Source organism: Varanus komodoensis, unplaced genomic scaffold (assembly GCF_004798865.1).
Source record: "Varanus komodoensis strain SLA01 unplaced genomic scaffold, ASM479886v1 scaffold9, whole genome shotgun sequence".
Taxonomy (NCBI): domain Eukaryota; kingdom Metazoa; phylum Chordata; class Lepidosauria; order Squamata; family Varanidae; genus Varanus; species Varanus komodoensis.
In genome coordinates, this window is record NW_025336598.1 from 23,463,236 (window position 1) to 23,490,708 (window position 27,473).

The 27,473-nt window shown below is 39.6% G+C and overlaps 1 protein-coding gene across 1 annotated transcript in view; it reads right to left on the reverse strand.

The window, feature by feature from the left end:
* The window catches only part of SCFD2 (sec1 family domain containing 2), a 179,999-nt gene that overhangs the window by 9,563 nt on the left and 142,963 nt on the right, over positions 1 to 27,473 (reverse strand). Inside the window, exons 6-7 of the mRNA XM_044417834.1 lie at positions 17,942 to 18,087; positions 14,075 to 14,209 (exon numbers count right to left, since the gene is read on the reverse strand). Coding sequence (XP_044273769.1) covers positions 14,075 to 14,209; positions 17,942 to 18,087 — 281 coding nt within the window. The remainder of the gene's footprint in view (positions 1 to 14,074; positions 14,210 to 17,941; positions 18,088 to 27,473) is intronic.

The window sequence follows — 27,473 nt, forward strand, 5'->3', positions numbered from 1 at the left end:
TGGAAGGGGGGGGGGCATAATTTTCCAAACTTAAGCGGCAGAAAAGGATAAAGAAAAAAGAAAGGTACACATGTTGCTAGCAAAAACAAATACATTAATTAAGCCAAATTAAGGGTTGCATTTTAACACATCTGGTGGGCACCATGTTGGAGAGGGCTGCACAGGAAACAATTCCTGCTGGAACCTGCTGTCCTACCCTTTTTAAAAAGAACAAAACATGAACTGTATGTATGGATGGGACACAGAATTGAAAGTGGAGTGCAGGAGAAGCTATGCTCCTCCAGAAACAGTCTCTGTGGGACAGCTTAACCTCACATACTCACACAGCTAAGTTTCTTGCAAATGGGTTTGCGATATGCATTTGCTTTACTGATTAAAAGTACTAGAGCAACATGCCAGGTGGTGTGTCTTTAGACTTTTGCAGAGGCCTTGCAAAATTCATTTCTGAGCATCTTCAGCAAGTCTGCTCAAAAATGTTTCACCATCAAAAGCAGGGGCTTGCTTAAGTCTCCTGCAAAGTGGTGGAAGTGGATGGGAACACATGCCAAATCCCTCCCTTCAACCACCTCAGAGTAGGAAGACCAGGTTGTAAGGGCAGCCAGTAGTGTGAGCTTCTGCAAATGATCATTTGAAGAGTTTGCACAGTTGGAATGGCCTTGGTTTTCTATGGGAAAATCCAGAGTTTTAATTTGGACAGATATATAGTAAAGGAAACTATAATAACAGGCATTTTATTATCGTGTAGCATTCATTGTGTTGTTATGTGCTGTCAAGTCATCTTTGACTTATGGTGACCCTATGAATGAAAGTCCTCCAAAAGGTCCTGTCCATGACAGCTCCAGTCAGCTCTTCCAAATTCAAGATTGTGGCTTCCTTTTAGGGATTCAACCCATCTCGTATCTCATCTTCCCTTTTGTTTTCTGTCTTTGTCTTTCCCTAACATGATGGTCTTCTCCAGTGAGTCTTGTCTTCTCATAATGTGTCTGAAGTATGACAGCCTCAGTTTTGTTATTTTTGCTTCTAGATAAAGCTCTGGCTTGATTTGATCTAGAACCCCCTTGTTCATCTTTCTGTTGGACCATATGCAAAGTTCTCCTCCAGCACCATGTTTGGAATGCATCATTTTTCTTTCACTGTCCATACGGTGATTCGGAATACGATAGTTCAACGATCATGACCATAATCTCCAGGAAAATGCCTTCATAGTTGATGATTTTTTCTAGCTCCTTCACTGCTACCTTTCCAAGTCTCAGTCTTCTTTGAATTTCTTGACTGCAGTCTCCCTCTGAATTGATGTCTGAATCAAGGTATGTGACATCTTTTGTTTTTTGCACCTTTTCTTCCAAGTGCTCTATCTTGGGGATATATTTTTAATTAATGAAATAAAATTGCTGCTTATTTAATCTTTTTGGCTTTAAGTGGTATCAAGTTTTCTGCTCTGGTCACCTATGGTCAGTCCCTTTAGCATCAGATGTTTTCTGTTTTATGCTCCTTAGAAGCTAATTTCATCCTTAGAGGAAAAAGCTTGGTGGAGGCTCTTTTTGTCTCTCAACAAGGTTGTTTTTAGAAAGACTGTCACTCCAGTCAAGTAGTCTTCCCAGGGGCACAACTCTTGAACTCATACAGAGTTTGAAATTAGCACAGCTAATTGGCAATCAGATAATGGCTACCTACAGGGGAGGAAAGAGGACAATGCATAGGTGATATTTCCTCTCCTCTCTCTCTCTCTCTTGCTGAGATCACTATGAAACAAGGTTATGGTATGCTGAGAACACAATTCCATACACCTTTACCTGGGAGTAAGTTTCATTTAACACAAGGGGGCTGGTTTCTAAGTAGACATGCATGGGGTTGCACTGTCAGTTATGCAAATCCTTTCTGTCTATTTGCAAAGGCTTGAGGCAAACAGAAACCTATCCTTGCCATGTCTTAAATGCATGACATTCCTGTGAGTTAGCTCTGGCTGACAGATAGCCAGTGGGTTAGGTAGCATTTAAAGTCACGGTTTCAGTTATGCAGAGGAGCCATTCTAAGGGAACTTCCCAGAAAAGCTTTTATTGTGCAATTGTCTGGCCCCATTCATGGAATTTGTAACTTCCTCATATTTTCTAACCACTTTTTTGTATATGAGCATATAAAAAAAATTCAACCACAGAAGAAACGCGAAAGAGCTGCACAATGTCTTTTGATTAGTAGCACCAGAAGCCATCTATCTAGATGTACCCCAGTTTTCAGTTGGTGAAACAGAAAAGTAAGGAAGGAAAGATTCAACAAGATCAAAGGCCCAATCGACTCTTGGGTACATTTGGCAGCAATACACACACACACACACACATCAGTATAGTTGAAAAGAACTGCCTCTTGTTTTTTAATTTATCTCAGAATAACCATAGAAATAATATCAACACAGGAAAAAGGGATATCTTTTTTTTCTTTTAAAATTAAATCAAAGAAACAGCTGCCTTTGCACAGATAGTACACACAGGCCCATTAAATTATTGACAAAAATTGCCACTGTTTGTAGCTCCAGAGAGCAGGCTCAAGATCTGGGGCCACTTAGGTGTTGTTGTTGTTACACTGCATTTATATCGTGTCTTTTTTCCATTTGTGAGGAACCCAAGCCCTCTTACATAGTTCCATTTTGTCCTTACAACAAACACCTTGTTGGGCTGAGAATTAGTGACCAGTCTAAAGTCACCCAGTGAGCTTTGTGGGCACATAGGGACTAGAACCCAGATCTCCCAGGTCCCCAGTCCAACACTCCAACCACTCACCACACTAGCTCACACATCAGTACCTTGTAAGACCCCAAACCTATGCAGACTTAGCACACCAAAGCCCAGTGGGCTCAATGAGCTTAGGCTTGCTGATCCAAGGATGCTTCCAGATGATGGGCTCCTACTAGTAACCATCAGAAGGCACTGCAGAGTCAATCCTATCTTGTTTTCTCTAAAAGATGATCTGTGGTAAGAAAAGGATGTAACAATTTGTGGAAAAACACAGGAGGGCTAAAAGTTGCAGAAGACCAGTACCAGTGGCAATCATCTTCTCTCTCCCTGCCTCTCCTGTCCCACTTGCACTGGAAAAAACTATACAGACTAAAAGCCTTAACTGTTTGTTCCAGCAAGAACCAAACTTTTTCCGCACAGGCTTTGATCTGATTCAGCAGGCTTCTGTTCTCATGGGACCTGTAATGCCAAAAATGTGGGGGCTCCCAGTTGCCTAGCTTTGCTCTAGAGCAACATGGCCAGCTGCTGTACTTGATATTCGGCCTGTCCATCAACATTTGGCACTCAAGGTTGCTAACGATGCTTACATGCACCTTGGCCCCTTTTTTCTCAACTATCATAATTAACACAGTGAACTATGACAGTGAACAAGAACTGAGAAGCTTCCAGTTCTAAAATAATTGATGTCTGCCATCAGGACCGGCTCCAATCCAGATCTGGATAAGTAAACTGCATGGATTTGGTGAAAGTTTTCTGCAAAATATGCATTATTGTTTTAAAACAAGAGCTGCTTTGGTAACAAAAAGAGGAATAAGGGAAGTTCAACAATCTGACCTCTTTCCCACTAGAAGTCCTCAGAAGACAAGGTCAGCATTTTTAGCTGGCCTCACTTACAATGAACACTTCCAGATGAGGACTTGTGCAATCGACTTGCTGTGTAGGATTTTTAAGGGTCCAGACAACATCACTGTCCATTCGTAATCCCCCTGTGTCTTTCTACTGGTTCTTCCATCTGTTTTCTTAGCACAAAAGTCCATTAAGGAGGGTAGCAGCAGAGCCTTTGGACTGTTATTGCTAGGAACCCCTCATTTGGACATACCCATAGTTTTAAAGTTTTTGCTCCATGCAACCATGAGGACAGAACATTTTGGTCCACAACACATCTTTCGTCCTTTACAGAGCTAGCTTCAGTTTGTGCACCATAAAGTCCAAAAAGATGTACAAATTCATTTCAGCAAATTTAGGAATGAAAAATATTTAATGGAAAAATGCAATAAAGTGCAGTGTGATATAGTAGCTCATGGGGTGGCTTTGGGCCAGTCACAAATTCTCAGTTACACCTATCTCACAGGGTTGCTGCTGCAAGGATAAGATTGAGAAGAGGAAGAGAATGATGCAAGTCACCTTGAGTTCTTTGAAAAAGGAAACAAGATGGGATATAAATGTAATGCCAAAAACAAAACAAAACAAAAACAACCCAAAAACAAAAACAAAAACCCCAAGATCAAAATCAGTTATCATACACTCAGCATTATATGATGACAACTACACTAACAGTTTCATCTGGCAGAACTGTATTCCAGTTCATAACGAAAAGACGCTATCGTTCGGAATCTCTTGAGTAGATCCTGCCTTTACGAAAGTGTACACTTCTACATTTACTACTGTCTGTGCTTACTCATTCACACAATGTGCCCATTAATTGGAGGTAATTATCTTTTCTGCCAGTATTTTGCAAGTAGGTTTTGAATGGAAGTTGGTAAATAAATGCCCAAATAAATTCCTATGTGTTTTCCTAAAGTAGTCTTCACCAACCCAAATGTGTCTTAATGAGTGCTTGTAGTGCTATATCTTATTTATTTATTTCATTTTTGTACCACCCAATAGTGGATGCTGTCTGGGCAGTTAACAATTTTCTAGTACTTTCTATGCAATATTTTTTGTAAAGTTCAAATGTTTACATTTCCATGTAAATAGATCTCCAGTATCTGGCTGCAGAAGTTCCATTTTAATTAATTAATTAATTATATTTATTTTTCAATTTATATCCTGCCTTTTTCCTACAAAGGGCTTAAGGTAGCTTATATCTTTATATCTCTCCTCCTCCATCTTATCCTCACAACAACAACCCTGTGAGGTAGGTTGGGCTAAGAGTCTGTGACTGGCCCAAAGTCACCCAGTTGGCTCCATGGCTGAGTGGGGACTAGAACCCAGATCGTCTGAGTCCCAGTCCCATGCTCTTAACCACTGCACCACACTGCCTCTCAAGTCATTTACAAATGACTTGTAAACATTTTCCTCTGGATTAGCATTCATCATGCCAGGTGCCCTTCCCTTGAGATATTGTTGAACTGCAATTCCTAGCATTGCTGCCCATTGGTCATACAGACTGGGGCTGAAGGGAACTGAAATCCAAATTAGGAAAGCCTGCTATAGACTCAGTACTGCTATATAGTATAGAGTTTTTAAGACCAGGAGGCATTTTCATCTAGGATAATACTTGCAAATTCCATTCCCACTGAAATATACACATGAGGTCAATGACCATTTTTACTCACATGTGGGGGGTTCATAAGCCATGGTATGATTGACCAGACCCCACAGTCTGTTGCAAGATTGCTGAGGGATGTGTTAACCAGTCCAGCTACCCACCCCTGCTAAGTTCACATGTAATAACAAGCTATGCCTGCTGAGGGTGATTAGGGAAATGACCTAGCATGCACAAAGGTGGCGAGCAAGACATTGTGGCTTATCAACCTTTTCATGTCATGTGAACTCAGCTGTTATCTTTTGATTGGATCAAAAATCTGATCTACTTTACTTCAGAGATCTTTCTGAGCTTGCATACTAACTCAGGTACAAATTTACATGCTATGTATGTTTACTCAGAAACAGGTCATAGTTTAATGGGACTTACTACCTTCTAAATGTGTACACAAACATCATCTAGGCATATATGTTCTATATTAACATGCTATGAAAATGACATGAAAATATGTCTTGAAGGAGCAGTGTGTATGGGTATGTGTGTTGCTTTTTCTTTTATAGTGAAAAGAAATCAAATTACTTTGCAATCTAACAAAGACTGTAGACTTGCTTTTTTTAAATAAGTTTTATTCTTAATAGACCTAACCAAAAAGGAACTAAAAAGACTCTAGACTTGCTATTTGACTAAATTACATACAACTCTATGGGGAACAGTTGTAGCATTATTATTTGTAGATGTCTTGCTTATACGTCAAGAAGTATATCAACCTCTGAACAATGCTTGTGTCTCATACGAACATTAGTAGGTGATTAAAGTGGCAACTCTGTATGCAGTTTTTCTGAGTAGCTATGTTTAGGACTGTGCTGTAACCCTCATGTTTACATTATTAGAAGGCTACCTAATGCATAGGTGATCCCCTTTATGGATCACTGCTTGCCGTGGTGAAGGGGCTTGTATAGCAATGAACTATGAGCTATGCCGTGCAGGCACACCCAAGATGGACAGGTCATAGCAAAGAGCTCTGACAAAATGTGATCCACTGGAGAAGGAAATCGAAACACACTCCAGTATCATTGCCATGAAAACCCCATGGACAGTACCAAAAGGCAAAAAGATATGATGCCAGAAGATGAGCCCCTCAAGTCGGAAGGTGTCCAATATGCTACTGGGGAAGAGCAGAGGGCTAGTACTAGTAGCGCCAGAAAGAATGAAGTGACTGGGTCAAAGCCGAAAGGACATTCAGTTGCAGATGCATCTGGTGGTGAAAGGAAAGTCCAATGCTGTAAAGATCTATACTCCATAGGAACCTGGAATGTAAGATCCATGAATCAAGGCAAGCTGGATGTGGTCAAACAAGAGATGACAAGACTGAACATCGACATCTTGGGAATCAGCGAACTAAAATGGACAGGAATAGGGGAATTTAATTCAGATGACAATCAGATATACTACTGTGGGTAAGAATCCCTCAGAAGAAATGGAGTAGCCTTCATAGTCAATAAAAGAGTAGGATACATTTTGGGATACAATCTCCAAAATGGCAGAATGATCTCAGTTAGAATCCAAGGCAAACCATTCAACATCATAGTAGTCCAAGTCTATGCCCCAACCACTGATGCTGAAGAGCCTGAAGTTGACTGGTTCTATGAAGGCCTACAACACTTCTAGAAATAACACCAAAAATGATGTCATGGGGGATTGGAATGCTAAAGTAGGAAGCCAAAAGATAACTGGAATAACAGGCAAGTTTGGCCTTGCAGTACAAAATGAAGCAGGGAAAAGGCTGGCAGAATTTTGATAAGAGAATATGCTGGTCATAGCAAACACTCTTTTCCAACAACCCAAGAGATGACTCTACACATGGACATCACCAGATGGTCAACACAGAAATCAGATTGACTATGTGCTCAGCAGCCAAAGATGGAGAAGCTCTATACAGTCAGTAAAAACAAGACCAGGAACTGACTGTGGCTCACATCATGAGCTTCCTGTTGCAAAATTTAGGCTTAAATTGAAGAAAGTAGGGAAAAGCACTAGGCCACCCAGGTATGACCAAAACCATATTCTTGATGAATATATATAAGAAGTGACAAATAGATTTAAAGAATTAGATCTGATAGACAGAATGCCTGAAGAACTATGGATGGAGGCTTGCAACATTGTACAAGAGGTAGCAACTGAAACCCTGCCTATTTGACTTATATGAAGAGCACCTCATGTGAAAGGCTGGGCTAGTTAAATCATAAGTTGGAATTAAGACTGCTGGGAGAAATATCAACAACCTCAGATATGCAGATGATACCACTCTAATGGCAGAAAGTGAAGAGGAACTAAAGAGCCTCTTGATGCAGGTGAAAGAGGAGAGCGCAAAAATTGGCTTGAAACTCAACATTAAGAAAACTAAGATCATGGCATCCGGTCCTATCACTTCCTGGCAAATAGATGGGGAAGAAATGGAGGTAGTGACAGATTTTATTTTCTTGGGCTCCAAGATCACCGCAGACAGTGTCTGCAGTCAAGAAATTAAAAGATGCTTGCTCCTTGGGAGGAAAGCTATGGCAAATCTAGCCAGCATACTAAAAAGCAGAGACATCACCCTGCCAACAAAAGTGTGTATACTCAAGGCTATGATTTTCCCAGTTGCAATGTATGGCTGTGAAAGCTGGACCATAAGGATGGCTGAGTGCTGAAGAATTAAAGCCTTTGAATTGTGGTGCTGGAGGAGACTCCTGAGAGTCCCTTGGACTGCAAGGAGATCAAACCAGTCAGTCTTAGAGAAGATCAACCCTGAACCCTCTTTAGAAGGCCAGATACTGAAGATGAAACTCAAATACTTTGGCCACCTAATGAGAAGGGAGGACTCACTGGAGAAGACCCTAATGCTGGGAAAAATTGACGGCAAAAGAAGAAGAGGATGGCAGAGGATGAGGTGGCTAGATGGAGTCAATGAAGCAGTTGGTGTGAACTTAAGTGGTCTCCGGGGGATGGTGGTGGACAAGAAGGCCTAAGGGAATGTTGTCCATGGGGTTGCGATGGGTCAGATCCGACTTCACGACTAGCAACAGCAACAACAACCTAATGCATATTCAAGAAAACTCATGGTACTACCTGGGTGGCAGATGCTTTCGTGATACTAGCAGTGAGAATGTCTCAAGAAATACTTTCCTTAAGTGAAAAAAGAAGCTTGCAGCTAAACATTCTGTGTGCATGTGTTCTCCCTTTTCAAAGCTCTGAAAGTTATATTATGAATTCCAGAAATGCATATTAAAATACTGGCTGCTTAGGCATGCAAGTTTTCAACAAAAACTACCATGAAAGAGGTTTGTGGAATTTTCATTTTTTAAAAAATGCTAAGTGTGTATATTGTTTCTTTCTTTCTTTTCTTGGAAGGGTACAGTTAACTGTGTGATGGCCTGAGATATACTAGGGGGCATTTTTAATACAGTCAGTCCAATTACATAAAGATTTATTTTTTGAAGATAGTTGTGCCATGTGGCTAAATGTAGCAAAATTCAAGGCTAAAACACTGAAACTGAATTCTTAATGGCAAGCTTTTGTAAACCCGATATCATAGTTGAGGTTGCAACAGAATGAGATTGGGTTTTTTGGAGTTTCTATCCTTTCCCTTTATGTTATCACATCAGTTTCTTCAGTATGATGTGTTTCATAATAAATGTAATTTCTCAATTTGTAAGCGTAGTGCTCTGGCCTTCCCCTCTTTATTTTAGAATCACCACCAGACTTATTGCGTGTATGTGTATGAAGTCTGTGCAGTAAGATTTGCTTTTTCACAGAAATACAGAATAGGAATACAAGAAATGATTAAAATATATTGCAGTGTTTGATATGAAAGTGCAGCTATGGAGTTTCTTCTTCATAGAAACAACCTTGCTAGATCAGACCAAGGCCCACCTAGTTCAAAATTCTATTTCCAACAACCATGCTGCACGTACCATTGGAAACTCATCTTTATCATTAGTACTGAGCACTGAGAATATACCCACAACCTCATTTATGTTTGCCCATTCTCTCATGCAAATGTGTACAGGATTGCAACCTGTATCATTTTTCTAGTTTGATGTTTTAAAACAGGGGTGGAAACTTTTGGCCTTCCAAAGTTACCTACAATTTTTTTTTATTGATATCCTGCCTTTTTCCTACAAAGGGCTCAAGGCAGCTTACATCATTCTCCTCCTCCATCTTATCCCCACAACAACAACCCTGTGAGGTAGGCTGGGCTGAGAGTCTGTGACTGGCCCAAAGTCACCCAGTTGGCTCCATGGCTGAGCGGGGACTAGAACCCAGGTTGTCTGAGTCCCAGTCCCATGCTCTTAACCACTACACCACACTGGCTCTCTATCAGCCCTAGTTGGCATACCCAATGACAGCAGCAAATTCCTTAATATTTCATGACTTACTTATGGAAACTAATTCTGTAACTTTAAACTGGGTAAGAAAAGGAATTTTAGAGAATTCAGTTTCTCCAACCTCTATGGAATAATTTACAGGAGCAACTCCATCTGCTGACATTGGGCTGGTTTGAATATGACACTAAATTATAGTTTGGGCTGGCCATCTCACCATTTCTCTTCCAGCATGGCTGTGTGGGGGGAATTCATATGTTTTCACCTCTGTTTCAGATAATTGGATTTGAGATCCAATTATCTGAAACAGAGATGGCAAGGGATGGGGAAGAATGACCGGCTAGAAAATTAGTTAAGCAACAAAACATGTGGCAGAGCAAAATAATGGAATTTCCGTTAGTGCTAAAGAACATGATTTACATAGTATCCCTTGGGGATATTTTATATAAAGATGAAAGATTGTTTATAGGTAGAATTTCTTTCCCAAAGTCAGGTTGTTCATGTACTCTTGAACAATATACATTTATTTGAGCTTGAATACTGTCTATGACTGCAAGTTTTCCTAATTACATTGTGTGTGGTTTGATTTACACTGTTTACAACATATTTGTCTTTCTTCATCGATTCTTCGTGCCACTAATGTCTCTTGCATTGTTTTATCACCTCAGTGTGGTTGCCAAAGTGAAAATTGTACTGTCCTTTGGGAGTTACATGAAGATTTGCTTGCTTGTTACTTCTCTGGACAGAGCTTGTTCCACAAGATATGCAGCTTTAGTATTCATGAATGAGAATCTAATTAACCAAGCTGGGTTTGTGGTGATGAGGAAAATATATCCATTCGAAAAGAAGGGCAGAACATCATTTAACAAGGAAAATGGGCACAGACAGCAGAGTAAAAGGAATGGAAGGATCCCACAACAAGCTTATCTCATAAATGGAAGTGAGAAAGATTTGGGATAGCATTTGTCTAGGATATAGTAACTGGGTGGCTACCCACTTCGGTGCTAATGCAGCCTTAGTCTCTGATAAGGTCCCACTAAAGGCAAACTATATGTGTGGCACAGCAAACTGTTTTCCACTACAATTTTGTAACTAAAATGCGGCTACATTTGGAAACTCAGCTCCTAATCCTGTGAAGTATCAATGATATCAAGACTTAAAAATTAAAATAGAAATGTTGTTAACATACCTTATACCTGAATAAACTGAGAACTGTGTGCAACAACTCTGCAGCAACTCTAAGTTAAACTCTTATTCATATTCTCCCTGACAAATTATTTGGCTGTCCTTGTATGTTCTCAGGGTGCCTTCTAATTAATTAGCAGACATCAAAGAGTGCATTAATACAGTCCTCACAGAATAGTCTCTCCCTCACCCACACACTTTTGAAGTGTCTCCTGATTCCATTATTTTTGGCATCATGGAAAAGAATGGTTCCCGGGTCTCCCAGCCTGGAACTGTCACCAGCCTAAATCATTTTTAAAGTCCCAAATAAAACAATTATGGTTACATTATCTGGAATAAGTAGGAAAGAAAACAAAGAGAAAAGGAGCATAGAGGACACAGCAGGACATCTCTGTGAATAGCAATGCCACCTCTGCCTTCTACTCCTTCGGGTGAATCAAGAAGTCAATTGATTATGAAGGTGGGAAATATTCCTGTATATCTGAATGTGCTCTGGTTCCAGAGGAGATGTGTCCTGACATCTAAGGATTGCAAGGTGTTAAGAAAACTGAGTCACAATTTGCTGAAACATGGGAATATGTTCATTGCATGTATAATAAATGGCTTGTTATCCTTGATTTTTTCCCTGCTTCAGAGGAAAGCTATTTTAAGAGAGCTATTCTGTCATTTTAACACCATCACTACTGTTTTCATTTCATTGCATAGCTCTCTACCTTCTGTGCTTGTTTTTAAAAGCTTTAACCTTTAGAAAAATTGAATAGTGCTTCAAGTATTTGCTAGAAGAGGTGTTTAAAAATATACAGTGAAGAAAGCTAATGTCATCCTCTTTTGCACTTCACTTGCCCCCACCAGTTTCCATCTTTTGCTTTCTCACTTAAGACTTCTGTTGGCCATGGGGGCAAGGAATGGTAGTGGTTGCAGTCCAGCAGATCTGGAGGTGGGCACTTGGCTGGGCAATGTTAAGGCCTGTGAAGCAGGCAAATAGTAAACTACTCAGACTTTGACTATTTTCAGCAGTGGGAACCAAATGTAAGGATCTTGGAAGTGGAAGGATGAGGCTACCTTGATTCTTGTATTGGACCAATGATTCACCTTTGACTTTAAAACTGAAAATATCCCTGCAGAATTAGAACTCTGGGTGAGAGACACTCATGCCCAGGTTTATGTGGATTATCCACCTATCAGCAAAGGTGCATGGGGTAATTCTGCCAATCAGCTCTGGGTGTTGCCAGATGAGGTTTTTATCCAGCCACTGGCCTTTCTTGTTCACAGAATCAGACAGGGTATTTAGATGTTGGTTTCAGTTTGTGACCCACCTCTGTTTTCCTACTGTTTCTTTAGAATCTGGTCTGAATGCCAAGATTTAGTTGCGGTACATCTGAAGAATCAATCTGTACACCTATTGTGGGTGCTTCCATGATAAAGGTTTTTATCATGACATTTCCCTGCCTTGTTCATGGAATTTTTGGAATTCAGATATTGTTGTCTTCCATTCATAATCCTTCAGTATTTCCTCCTGTTTCTTCTTTTTTCTGCAGAATATCCATTAATGAAAAAGATGGCATAGCTGCACAATGCCTTCTGACTTCCCTTTCAGCTGAAAGTACCATGGGAGTAAATTCATGTCCATCCTAGCAGTGGAAGTAGAGTTGAAATGCAGTGAAGCCAGTTGTATAGAGGTGGAAAGGGCTATTAATACTTTTCTTTAGAAAAACAGGCCAAAATAAACCAAGATTGTGTGCAAACTCTCCGTACATTTATCCTAATGTTTTCACTCCTCATTTTTAGAGAAGGCTATGGGGCTGTGCCAGTATTAGCATTCAGCATATATTTCTATTTTCTTTCCAATATTTCACCAAATCTCAAAATTGTGAGGGACCAAGACACAAAAATTTGGATTTAGCATACCAGAGCGCTTACACCCTAAAATAGGCCAATCATGGCAGAGCTTTCCATTTCAAAAACAAAGAAATAATAAGTGCAGAAGAACGTAAAGTATATAGTTCCCTTAGTAGGATTTTGGAAAATTATGAAGTCAGGGTGCATGGGAGACATTGAAATATATGAGACACTAAATTACAAGTGAAGCATATACTTTATGAACATGAATGCATTGCTGATAATCTGCAGATCAAGTATCTAAGCAGATTATCTTCTCAGTTTGCAAAGGGAAATAAATAGAAACTTGTGCAGAAATAAAAATGGAGTTACCTTTCTTTTTTATGCATGTACTTCCTCATGAATGGGGACAGCATAACAAATATTTGGAATGTGATGCTGGTCCATCTTTCCTCAAAGTCATTTCACCAAGTCACACCATGAAATATGGTGGGTACCTGGGGAGGCCAATCCCATAATCTGAGAACACTTGAGATGCCCATCAATTCCTTAAGTTTGTTGAGGGAAAACAAGGGTATTCCTTCAGGCAAGGCAGTTCTCCAAACCCCTATTCCACATGCACTTAGGGCTAATGTATACATGCTGATCTCCACTGCCAGGGATATGGTCATGTAATGTGATGGAAGGGAATATGTACAATGCTTGTCTAGGACTTCATTTTGGTAGAGAAGAGAAAGCAGTGTTTATACACACACACACACTGTTTGGGCAAAAGCAGGAGGACTCTTCTTTACTCTCATTCTTTACTCTAGCTTTTGCATCCATAGGTATAAACCACAGTAAAATCAACAAAAGGCTACCATGCCTGGATTTTAAATTGTATGGACCTCCTCCAACTCTTTGCTAGAGAACTGTTTTGCAATTAACATAGATTTGCTCATCACTGCACATAATGCATCTATCCACAAAAGAATGAGTTCTTCCCAATTTTTCTCAAAATTGCAAAAGAGCCAAACAAACCCAGGCATCTCCTCTGATTTTTCTATGCTCATGGAAAGAAATAGACATAGACTGTAGAATGACACTTACTGTGTAATAATGCTCCAGCAGAGTTTTTCTAGGGGAAAAAATTCAGTAGCACAACCCCTATTTTACTGACATAGTCAATGAGAGGGGGGAAATGAAAAAAAATGCACTCCCCACCCAGCTCACAGTGGAACAGCAGGGCATAGGATATGGAGGTTGTTCTATCAGCATATCTCCTTTCACCCACCACTGAGACTTCTCTATATGAAACAGGATTGCTATGTTACACACTGTCACCTGGATTTCTCATATCATCTAACAATGCAGAGCCTCAGCTACAGGATAAAAATGTGCAAGGTAAAAGGAACTGGAATCTTCTTACCAAAATGTCTGCATAAAATGTTGTTAAGATACATTTATGAACATTTGAATAGCAGATTCACCTTCATAAACATGCTGAATCCTGTTTTGAGGAGATCTGTGAGTCCAGAAGACATATGTTCAATATCAACAGGGTCAGGTCGATCTGGATTATATATCTCCTCCACCACTTGCTTCAGTAATGGTTTATAAGAGGCCTAAAAAAAGAACACCTTGAAGTAAGCATGTAAGTGATTTCATTATGTGCAACGCACTTGTGGAATTCACTGCAAGAGTCAATGTAATAACTACTAAAAATAAAAAGATAAATGACAAGAGCACCCAGCTGACAGAAGTGGATTGTGCTTTGTTTGCTGTAGTGTCTTACATGCTGGAAGATGTTGGAGTGGGGAGAGATGAAGTACACAGTAGATGGTGATTACTGTGTTCTTAGCTTGAAGCAAGCTATCCATCTGGTTCACACCAACAACAATCCATGGATTGTTATAAATAAACCATAGGTTATTGAGGCTATATGGGAGCATGTGGCCTCTCACCCACTTAGTACTTCTGCTTTGCATCTGGTTTAGGAAACAATCCAGGAATACCCCACTGATGTGTCAACAACACTCTGGGCTTTTAAGAAGTAAACATCCCAGAAGTATAATGTAACAGCAACAGAAAACAGGTTAAATTTTTGGGTTGTTCCCACTCAACAACCCAGTGTTCTGGGTTTGCATGCCACAGTGAACAACACTTAGCAAAGCAGAATTGGCTGAGAGTCAGCATGGTTGATTGATCCTGCTCACTGATTGACAGGATCAGGTCAAGGAAGCCTATTTATATGACAATGAGCACAACTGGCACTTCCAGATAAGCGTTTATAGTGAAATCACCCTGTCTCATTCATGAAATTTTACAGAGGTCCAGTCAACATTGCCTTTCTTTCCTAATCCCCCTATGTCTTCCCATTGACTCTTTCATTTGTATTTTTAGCACAAAAAACCTTAAGTAGGGAAAAACAGACTAGCAATGTCTTTTATTTGCTAGTACTAGGAACCTTTCATCAAGAAGCATTGAAAATTCCATTTTTTCCCCCTGGGTTGCTTTCTAAACCAGATGCAAAGCGCTTGTTGGCCATTATGTGCATACCAAGCCATTCTGTTTGGCTTGCTGCTTATGCTTGGGAAACATTTCCAATCTTTGTCTATTTAGTGATTTAAATTAGTCTGTCCAATCTGTCAATGAAGTCATTCCTATTGGGTGGCTCTGCAAAAAGTACAAATGTTGAGCTTCTCTGAAAATAGCTATTGGAATGTGAATGGAATTTAAAGGCAGGGAAAAAAACTGCACAAAAAGAGCAGAGACCCAAGAAGTACTTCCCTCTGCCTATATTTGCCTGCCTGTCTTTGCCAAAAGTCAACTGGTCAGGAGAATTAATTCATGTGGTTCCAGCCTTGTGCAACATTGGAGACAGCTTGGTTCCTGTGGATATTATGCAGAGAACTACCACTGACAGACCAATATATCACTGCAGTAATGCCAGTGACTATAATTCAGCATAGGATGCTAACTTCAAGGGTAACCAACCTCTGGTGAGAAATGAAAAGCTGTAGAGCCAACAGAGATTAAGTCCTTAGATCCAGTACTGAGCATTTCTTCAGCATGAGGAGCTCGATCTTACACTTCCAAATTATATGGGGGTCAACTCCCTCCTGACCAGCATTCCTCTCTCACTATGCTATCACTATGGCTCATCTGCCACCTGTGGCCTCCGATACCCTTGGTATCCTGTTCTGGTCATATTTGCCAGGATTGGGGAGGGGAGTTCAGACAACTCCACACACATTAAAAGAAGAGCTCTACATGCATATTGTGTAGGGCCTTCTCCATGTGCTGAATATGCAGCCAAGTGTGCTCACAGGCAATGGTGTGTTCACAGGTGTGGCATCTTCTCTCAGTTTGAATGGTGCTAATCTGAAAACCCTGAATATAAATATTTTATTTAGTCAGTTTCTATACTGCCACACAGCTCAAGCACTCCAGGGAGTTTACACAGTCCATAAAAACAGATGATAAAAGTACAACAAAATATCAGGAAATCAGAAAAAATATTTAAAAGTTTTAAAAAGATAAATTCTTTAGCTTTAAAAATAGCAATATTTTTAGCAATAGCAAGAAATAACAAAAATGATTTGGTTTTATTGATGGCTTCAAATAGCTTTTTAAATGTCCTTTTGTGATCATATTTCAGTGTACTAAATTAATCATTAATGCAAATGCATTAAAAGAGCTGAAAACTTTTCTTTGGAAAGTTCTACATTGGCACAGTGGTATGCCAATGCTTTAAAAAAAAATCTGTGCTGGCATATATGCTCATGACGTTATCAGCACAGCCCGGCAAAAGGGACATTACATCTTTTATGTAAACCTGTACTGGAAGTACAGCAGATCCCAGGATATGGTCACACTGTATTTGAAATAAACAAGGCACAACTTCTGAAGAAAATGTTTAGTGAAAAGTCTGCACTTACGCAGTCTACAGAGCTTCCTACATGTGTAAAATTACAATAATCCTAAAGCAATAAGCATGAAGTACCATATTTTCAGTGACAAGCAATGCAGCATATCAAGTTAACTAATGTGTTCCATTGGTGGCAGGTGACATCCTTTTGCTACTGTATTTCAAGAAAGTCACTCTCTAGTTTTCTTAGACAAATCATGTAAGAATCATACTGCGGAAATGTTAAATGGAAGTGACACATACCTACAATACAAAAAAAGAAAGACAACAAGAACTTAAGCAGTTAAAGCTAAGTGCAAATGAGAAGTTAAGCGCTCCTGCTCAGCAAGCCTTTTGGCTAATGATGCGGGATAAAAATCCAATAAATAAATAAATAAATAACTTGAGGGAAAAACTGATTTTCTAAAGCAATTATGGTCATTAGATTGACACTTTTTCATTTCAAGAAGATTGCAATGTCAAATACAGTCTTCTATACAGTCACAAAGAAAATGTCGATATGCCATCTAAAATTTCCTATGGTACATTTGCATTAAGCCAAGAAGCAACAGACATTAGCTGCAAATTCCTTTTGTGGGAGGATATTCCAAACTGCATGTTATATCCTTGATTATGTCTCAGGGTGCTTCTTAACTTCAACACAATTGTTCCATTGGAAAAAGGAAAATAAGTTTATTTAAAATAAGATATTTTGATGGTAAACTATGTCAAAACAGTAAATGGATGAAATTAAAATGAAGTATCTATTAGGTTTTGATAGAGAGGGCAATAAAAATGAATAAATAAATGAAATAAATGCAATTGTTAGTATTATAATTATTACTATATTACATTAATATCCCACCTTTTTTCTCTTATGGGGAATATGAAATGGCTTTGATACTCTTACTCTTTTCCATTTTATCCATACAACACCTCTGTGAAGAAGGTTAGGTTGAGAGTCAGTGACTAGCCCAAAGGCATCCAGTAAACTCCATCACTAAGCAGGGATCAGAGAAAAAGATGCTATTTTCTTCTAAACAGGTTAGCGGTTGGCCACTGTTGATATCAAAGTGCTGGACTATACAAGCTTAAAGTACTGTTCTGTTGGATTAGACCAACAATTTGTCATCTTGAGTGCCACATTAGTGGCTTGCAGATGGCTTTAATATGTACAGTCCATACATTTCCAGTTGCCTATGTGGGGCTTTTCTAGAAGGAATGTTAAATAGATGGCAACTTTATGGTTGCTATCATTCAGCAGAAGTAGTTCAGATTAAACAATTCCTCTGCAGCATACCTGCAATTATACATACATTTACAGTGAAGCAGAATTCATTCTGCATTAGAACATCCATAAAAGCAATCACATTGGCTAAATGTCATTTTGGTCATGTGCTAGAGTAACACACAGTAATGCTGATGAGAAAAATACGTATCAACTTGCCTGTTGAATATGGCTTCCAGGGATATGTATAGAAGTAAACTGCTTCATGTGTGTCCGAGCTCTCGAAACATCCCGGAGGGCCTTAAAGATCTCATTCACTGCAACCATGGACTTCTGAAATGTCAGATCGAGGGAAGACTCACAGCCTGAAACAATGCAGAAATACATTTGCTGTGCAAAACCAAATGCTTTGCTTTGGGTTGTGTGTGTGTGTGTGTGTGTGTGAGAGAGAGAGAGAGAGAGAGAGAGAGAAGGGAAGATAAGCTGCTAAACCCCAATTAAGGTAATGTTGAAACCTGATTTATATTGGTGACAGTGGACTGGTTCACATGTCACAGTGATCCATGCTGATGAGAAGCCACTTGTCGGGTTGGTTGCTTGCTTGTCAGATTATGTCCAAACAGATGATCACCCACTTGGTGACTTGCCATGCCTTGTTTCTCCCACAGCCATTCAGCTTCCTCCCTTGCATGTATGCCATGCATGGCAACATCTCTGATATCCTAATCACTATAGTAAGAAACTTTCCTGGCCCAGCTCCCTGCTCCAATTGCTACCCCTTTTGTAGGCCACTTACTTAATCTATCACCTTAAAAAATAAAGATTTATGTCAAAAGGGGGAACCACCAAAAAGAAAAGGTCAGTTCAACTAGAGGATGACAATGCCAAAGAGAAGTTATTCTCCCTCCACCCCCCACCTCAACCTTGGTGCTCCTTTAAGGAGTACTTGAGCTTGCTTGCCTTTTTTCTTCCAGAGATTTTAGTTCGTACAAAGGGATCAGTACTTTTGCTCCATTCTGTATATACACACACACCATGAGTACTAGTTTGGGATGGGCAGATCAGTCTATTTCTATTTCCAGTCTGTGACAGTTCACTCCTAAGTCCATTCCATCCTGTTTCTACTTTTATCTGTGTGTTGTTTAAAAAGCATTACAGGAAATGCATAAAAATATATTTAAATGCATATTTGAATGTATTTTCTCACAAAACAGACACTTCTAAAAATAGCTTATCCTTATTTTTATATTTCTTTTGAGCTGATCATTGCATTACAAAATTCAGAAAAGTACAAAATCACAAAAGTTGCACTCTAAAATTTAATTTTAATCTTTGTGTAACAACAGTCCAAAAACACCTTCCTCTAAAACAATTGTCTAGAAGATTTTTCACTTCTAAAGACAGACTTGGAAACAAACACGGTTTCAAGAATCATACTGGCTAGCATGACAATTCTGATGTTATTCTTCCAGAAGAACGAACATGCAGTAGCATGTGTACACATTTGCCCAGATCAAGGTGCAAGGTTATAAGATCCGTGGCCCCCTCTTACTGCAATCCCCCCATTACAGAGTTTGAGGTCACTCTATAGAACATTCTCCAAACTGCATTTCTAATATTTTAAAAGCATCATTACTAAAGACTTATTCTAAGGCAGAATGAACTGGATTTCAGTGCCTGTACGGATGACACACAACTGCTATGATTAAACCATTTCAAATATATACCTGCTATTAATAAATGAGAATTTTTTAAAGTGACTCAGAGCTTTTCTAGAGCTATAATAGTGTTATTAGAGCGTATCTCCACACTTTACTCAAAGAGTCATGTCTCTCACCCCAGTAAACATCTTCCTGAATTCAGGAAGCTACACTGGGAGGAAGTTTTGAACTGAACTTTCTCCACAGTATTCCAGGACCGCTTAGAACTGGGACCAAGACAGAAATATGCAGCACTCCAACTTCCAATCTTATATAGCCACCCGAGTTGCACCTTAGATGATTTATTTGCATTTAAATCATCCCCAAGCCTGGCTCACATTTTTGAAAGCTTTTCTCCATTTTTTCTGACTAAGCTAGTCAGCTATGCCATTTTATACTATTTTTTCAGCTTTCTTGCTGATTATGTTCCATAATTGTCTATGGATTCAGGAGATTCCTAGATTTTGTCTTAATTGACAAAAGAGAACTGAATCCAAATGCAAACAAAATAATAATAATTTTATTATTGGGATAATTTTTAGTGAAAAACATTGTGATTCAAAAACATTGGCAAATTGTGACACAGCCTTCATCTTTGCTGTACCCCCTGAAGTGCCATCTGGAACCCCAGGCTGGGAATCCCTGTATTAGACTGTTGGACTATGATGATGTCACAACTCTTCCCCCACTCTCCTGGAAATTGTGATACACTATAAAATTCTTTGCTTTGTGGAACTGAAGATGAAAAAGTTTCTCTACCGAGGCATGCATGATTCTCTCTTATATTTTATTTAAAAGACATTGTTTCACAAGTTCATTCCATGAAATACTTTACTTAAAATATGAATATTTTATTAATTTATTAGATTCATATCTTGCTTTTTTCTTATAGAAACCTCAAACTGGCTTACATAATTCTCCTCTTGCTCTCCTTGACACAACAACCCTATGATATAGGTTGGGCTGAGAGTCTGAAAGGTCCAAAGTCATCCAGGTGGGTCCATGAACCCAGCTAGTCTGAGTCCCAGTTCCACACTTTTAACCACTATACTACACTGACTCTCATCCTATTGGCTCCCTATTATTAATATTAATACACTGCATGTATATCCTGCCTTTTCCCCTCTTGCAATGAATCCAAAGCAGTTTATATAGTCCATTTTTATCCTCAACATAAGAACAGTGTGACATAAGTTGGCCTGATAGTCTGCGATTGTCACCCAGTGAACTTCTGAATGAGGACTAGAACCTGGATCTCCCATGTTCCCAATTCGGCACTCTAACCAGCACATCACATTAGTTCTACACATTCTAGAATCGTGTAACTTTGTTTCCATCATTGATTTGATAAAAAGACTTAAAAACATGTAATTGCTAATATAATAGAATTCGAGAACCAGTCCAGACATAACAGATCATGGTTTGCAGAACCAAATGGAAGCACAACCGAGAAGCATCTTTGCCATTCATTTTCCTTTTTTCAAACTTTTGAACACCTTATTTTTCATTTTCATGTACTGAATTGATGCAAACTGCATGCATAATTTATCATAGTCAGATATGATTATATATTTGTTTGCATTCATACAATCACAAGCAATCAAGTGAATACCGTTTATTAAATGGATATTTACTTTGTAAATTTCCTCACAAATGTTAATATAATGCTAGCTATGCGAATCAGCTTTGTCAGTTTTGCTAGTGAATATTTTGCACTATGTATTGGAGATGTTGTTGAATAGATATGCAGTCACTTCCTAAACCCAAATGCTACAGATTATTGCCTTCCCTTAAATTCAGCCCTAATAATTTCCTGTTATGAGATTAACCCTGCATGAGTATCAGGCTTGTGCACTCTCTTCTCTTTTGCATGCTTATGGAGATTGATACCTTCTGCTTTTGAAGTACCCCTAGCTTCTCATTGCTACCAAATTTCAGGCTATGAAAAATGAAAACAAACCAGGATCAATCAAATAAGATGTTCAGATTCTCCAATCCTCAGCTGCTTAATTTTGAATAATACATATCTTAGAGTCAAGTGCTGATGGCAAATAGAAAGGTCTTCTTGGTAGCTGCTCCCTGCTTCTGGAATAGTCTCCCTAGGGAGATCTGCTTGGCACTGTCTCTATTATTGTTTTGGCACCAAGCAAAAATGTTCCTTTTTAATACCTTTTAAAATAACAGATCCTGCCCTCCCTTCCACTGTTTGTTATGTAGTTATTATTATAAGGTTTTAAATTTTGAATATAAAGTATTTTATTGTTAATTTATTGTAATATGTATTTATACTTTTATTGTAAGCTTCCTTGAGACCTTTGGGTAGTAGGCAATATATAAATGGAAATAAATAAATAAATAAATATTTGCTGCTCCAGCCAATAAAAGATGGGGAAAGAGATGAGTTTGCAAGACAAGCATGAACTAGGAAAAAATATATGAACAGACAAAAGAACATAAGAAGAGTTTCACTGGATTAAAGGCCTGTGTAGCCCAGCATTCTGTTCTCAGAGTGGCCAAGCAGATGCGCATAGGAAGATTACAAGCAAAACATGAGTGCAACAGCACATTGCTCAAGTTGCCCAGCAACTGCTATTGAAAGGCATATATTTGTTTCATAGAATCATAGACTAGTTGAGCTGGAAGGGCCCAAGGAGGCCATTGGGTCTAACCCTTTTGTTCAGTGCAGGACTCCAAAAAACCCTCCCTCTCAGATGACTGTCAAGCTATTTATCTACTATATTTAGCTATTATTTATGTATCTATTATATTTATATCCCCCCTTTCCCTCCAAGGAACTCAAGGCAGCTTACATAATTCTCCTCTTCCTTGCAATTTTGGCCTCACAACAACCACCCTGTGAAGTAGTCTGGGCTGAGTGACTGTGACTGGCCCAAAGTCACCCAGTGAGCTTCATGGTTGAATGGGATTAGAACCCAGATTGCCTGAGTCCCAGTCCCCCAATCTTACCCACTAAAACACACTATACCATCTCTAATACTTGAGGTAACACATAGTCATTAGGACTAGTAGCCATTGCTACCTTTATCTTCCATGAAAGGAGGTAACACACAGTGGAGTAAACCTTATTGAACGCAGTGGAACTTCTCTAAACTGTACATAGATTTGCACTGGGAGGAATCTTATGGCTATCAAAAGCAGCCCCCTCTGAATTGGCAAGATTCCCTAATAAGGCATCTTCCAGATGTTTTCTATCTGAGCTTTCCAATCTCCAATCTAGAGAGAGGCTCACTGCATCACTCACTGCCTATGATATTATACAAGCCACAAGTCATCTTTTAAAATAAACAAATAAAATAATCCTTCAATTTGTCAGTTTCCAAATGCTCTCCCAAAGTTTCTGGTGTCATTCTGATACCTTCACATTCAAGGCCCAGTAAAAGTCTTGAACGTTTGTGACCTACTTATGTTACCGTCCCCATTACACTTACTGTATACCATGGAGTCTGCTGCATTGTGTTTGTCTGGAAGAGACCTCACTCTAAGCCTACAATTCATCCCCACTTGCAATTGGGAGACAGAATGCAGGATCAGGGAGATCCTTCCATCTACAGAACATAACTCCAAATAGCACTGACATTTATCACTGTAAAAACAAATTAAAGAGCCAGCAACTTCTCCCTGCCTTCCAGTTCATCTTTTTTCCCCTATGACCATAGCTTGCCTACTTGAGCATAAGTGGAAACATTAAAATAGTGTTCTGTGGGTGAAAACATTGTCATTTATAGTGCCTGCATATTTCTAACACTCAACACATTTTCATTAATAGGTTGTAAAACATTTGGGCTACCCAGTACCTTCATAATCCACTGAATCATTTGTCTGGATACAAAAAAGGCACTTGACAAAACTGTTCAGCAACAGCCCGCAGCTAGTTTGAGCAAGACTTTGAAAACAAAGCCAGAACACTTCTGGTCTTTTCATAACAAACTTGGATTAGTCTTTATGAGAACATTTATAGGCACAATGATTCTCTCAAACTAGCTTTGCTTTGGAAAGCTCAGCCGAAAACATTGTTTTGAAAGAACATGCTCACTTTCATTCCAACCAGGAGGCTGTAAGCTTTGCCTGAGATAGGGGTACTACCAGCATCTTTAAAAGAGGCAGTAATTAGGCCACTCCTGCAGAAACCTAATCTGGATTCAGAAAAATTAAGTAACTACAGGCTAGTTGTTCAGGCAGGTGGTTGCCCACCAACTCCAGTCACTCTAAGATGGGGGAACTGAGGTTCTAGATCCATTCCAATCAAGCTTTAAACCTTGATTTAGAATGGGGACTGCCTTGGTCATCTCGTGAGATGCCCTCTGCTGAAAGACACAGGAGATATAATGCTGTTAATGCTCTTGGATCTCTCAGCAACATTCAATCCCATAGATCACAGTAGCCTACTAGATAGTCTCTCTGGACTGGGCACTGCATCTATTTCATTTCAATGGCTTCCCAGCTTCTTGGATGTTTGATTCTAGAAAAAGGCAGTAGGTGTTTATAGCTCTATCCTTGAAGTCCTACAGGTAGTCCTAAAAAAGGTATCTATTTTATTCCCTGTACAGCTTAACAGCCACATGAAACCACTGGGAGAAGTAATCCAGAGACACAAATGTCCCAAATGTCAATGACTACGAACTCTGCCTCTTTTTATTAAATTCATGTGAGGCAGGAGATATTTGAACTAGTGCCTGGAAACAGTAATACATTGAGCAAAGGCCAAATAATTGGCTTAATCCAGGCAAGATTGAGATGTTGTTGGTGGGTGGCTCATTTACCCAGCTGGGTAGTCGTCATGTTCAGCCTCTTCAGGAAGATGTTGCCCTAAAGCAGGAGACCACAAGGGCCTTCAGCACAACAAGTAGACCTTTCTCACTCTGCTTCACTCTTCTTCCTTGCTAAGCACTCGGAAAGTAATAGTGTGTTCCTGGCTCTGCCCCCCTTCCACCATTCTACCCAAGATGTTGGAATTGCTGAAAAAAACAGCAGCCTTTAGTTCAAATAACTGGTTTGAAAAGCCACTAAAAGGTTAATAGATGTAGGGAACTAGGGTGTTGATTTTGGTTTCAGTTTTGCCTCCTTCATTTTGCCTGCTTTACTTGTAATACAAAGAGGCCTGATCGTATTAAGTAAAGTCCTTATTTAAAGCTGGCAATTGTCTTCTGTTTCATGTGTGGTCAGACCAAACTTACTCTACGACAAGATTACAGACGGACATCAATCCAGGCAATGGCCTGGCCAGCTTTGCCCCTGCTTCTGCCAAAGATGTGTCAAACCTAGCCAAACTTAACACAAACTGCTAGCGGCAGGATGTGCTGGGTGCAGACTTCAGTTGCCACCATACTCCAGTACAACAGGAAAATCTGTTCATGCATTCCTTTGAACAGGTGGAGGGTCTCCTTTCAAATAAAGTGGGCAAAGGTGTTTGCCTGCTAGAATATGACTTCAGCTAGGGGTAGGGTTTGTGGGGAGGAACACTGCTTGGGGGCTATTTCAGCTCTGGAGAGGAGGAAGATGGGAGTGTGGATAGATGGAAGAGTGCAGATGGAAGGCGGAAGACTGCTGATGAGGGAGTGTCAGAAAAAGACTAGTATGGTGAGTGTGAATGGGGTATTTATTGAGGTATGGCTACACCTAACTAGGGTGTGTAATTTGATTGTGTAATTTAATTGTGTGTGAATGTGCAGAATATATGGCTTTGGCTGCACTCAGTCACAAACAGTAATTTCCAAACTGACAGCTCCTCAAATTGAAGGGGCTGTCACTGGTTGGCTGCCCTGCTTTTTTGGGTGCCGGTATGCTCCAAATGTGCACATTTTTCATTTTCAAAAATCTAGTCAGATTTGTGCAACTGCACATCTGCTGGTCCAAGATTGGAAGGCTTGCCTTGGCAATGTCTTTGGGGGGTGCAAGGGGTCCCATAAGAACTGCTGTAGGTATGGAATCTTAAGCATACAATAAATGTGTTCTGTAAAAAGGTTCATCTATGTCATAGGAAGGTGTTTAAAATTCCTACTACAGTTACTTGAACGGCTAAACAGAAAGGCAGCTTTTTATGAACTTGCCTATTTAGACATGTGAACAGCTACCATAGCAACTGCTATTATTAACCAGTTCTCATGTATGACATCTTCAACACAAGTGCCTTGTGGGTAACATGATGTGCTGCAAATAATGGAAGGAAAAAGCAGATTCAACTAGAATTATCTTGTGATACTAGCTTGAGATGGAAGATAACTTTTTCTCCTGGTATAGCTTCTCTACATGAGTTTCCTAGGAAAATAATATTTGAAAGGCTGCCACCAGGCAGGACTAACCTCCTGATTTATCCTAGACTGTCCATCTGCTTGGGGAGTTTCTGAGCCCTTTTGACAAGGCCTAAAAAAAGAGAAAGATGTTTTGTCTTCTCTTTCCCAAAACCTACCAACCCATTTTTTTAAATCTTCAAACATAAGCACAGTAAGTCTGTAATTATGTGGTCACAGAACTTTCTGGACTCCCAGCTCTGACCTTGGAAGTTCACGTCAATGTCAGAGCCAGGACTGAGGTTGGAGCACCTTTCCCTATCTCATTTGGAGCCATGTAGAAAGAGTTGTGTCAGCTGCTTTCTGGGCTGGAAAATGCAACCCCTGAGAATGTGTTCTGGGGCATTCCAGGAGGGGAAAGGAGAAGGGCATCAACATGATGTGAGATAAGTTGGTGATGCCTCATTCTCCCCCTACCCACCACCCCGAAGTGGTGCATTTAGCAAAAATCTCCTGTTGGTTTGCAGAACAGGAGAAGCACAGAAACATTTACTTTTGCATTCCTCCTATCCTGCATAGGATGTCTGTAATTCGCTGAGTCTGGAGGACTATGGGCATCCAGATTGGATTGCACGTCTAATCTCATTATGTTTTCAGTTCCACAGGAGAATGCTGAATTTATTGCACTGAGGATGGTCTGAGTCAGGGAGCATCTGACTTCCAGTTAGATGGTATACAGAAACCTCTTGAAGGAATGAAGAATTCTTTCATGAGGATGTCAGTTCAGTAAAGGCTAGGTCCTTTGTGGACACTGATGGTTGACCTGTCTAATAATGCAATAGCCTCCCTTTCCACAATCTGCAATCTAGGAAGAAAATCAGAAAAAGTCTAGTGTCTGGACCCTTCTTAACAATTACAACTTACAACTCAAAAGCCAAAAGAGGGTTGTATCAGCCAGTCTATTCAAGAAAATAGATTAAGGCTTTGCTTGCATTTTCAAGGACAAAAAATTGAGATAACGCTAGATAAAACTATTCAGTTTGCCCAGTGGGATTGCAACTGACCAGCTGCTTTAGGGGAGACTGCATTTATATTAGAAGAAGCTTTTCACTTTCTGGATCTCCAATGTGGACACAATTGAAATACTTTGTACAATTTTGATCATGCTATTTCAAAAAGTATATTAGCAATATGTTGAGCAATATGTTTATCCAACCAAAATGCCACAAAAGAGTGTACGAGCTTTGGAGTTCTCTAGAACTTTTCATCAGATTAAGTGGTACCAACGACGACACCAGGAGATGAGAGAAGAAGTAGAACTGTCCCCAGTTTATGCCAGATGCTGCCACCATTAAGTTTGCAGATGAAGACAGAAATCTTAAAATAGATATTGCAGACTGAATGAATTAATTTCTGGTAGGTGGTGCAGGTATCCAGTTAGATCTAGCATACTGGGACAAAGAAAGGATGGCTGGGCCCATATCTGAAAATATAAAGGCTAATTGTATCTCAGATATGCCTCTTGCCTTGGGGTCCTGGGCAAGCAGGAAGGAAGTAAAGAGAAACAGGACAGCTTTTATAGTATAAATGCTGGAGATTAATTTTAGGTTGTGCACTAAGTACAATAGTCAACTGAAGTCAAATAGTGTAGTATTACTGAGTGGATAGAGGTAATAGAACCTTAAAATGCAAGGCTTTTTTCAGGTGGTAAAAAACATGTATCTGTGGTGGTAGATTATATCCTGAATAGTTAAATAGGATGTTTTCCAATAATAAAATAATTCAGTAATCAAGAGGATTGGG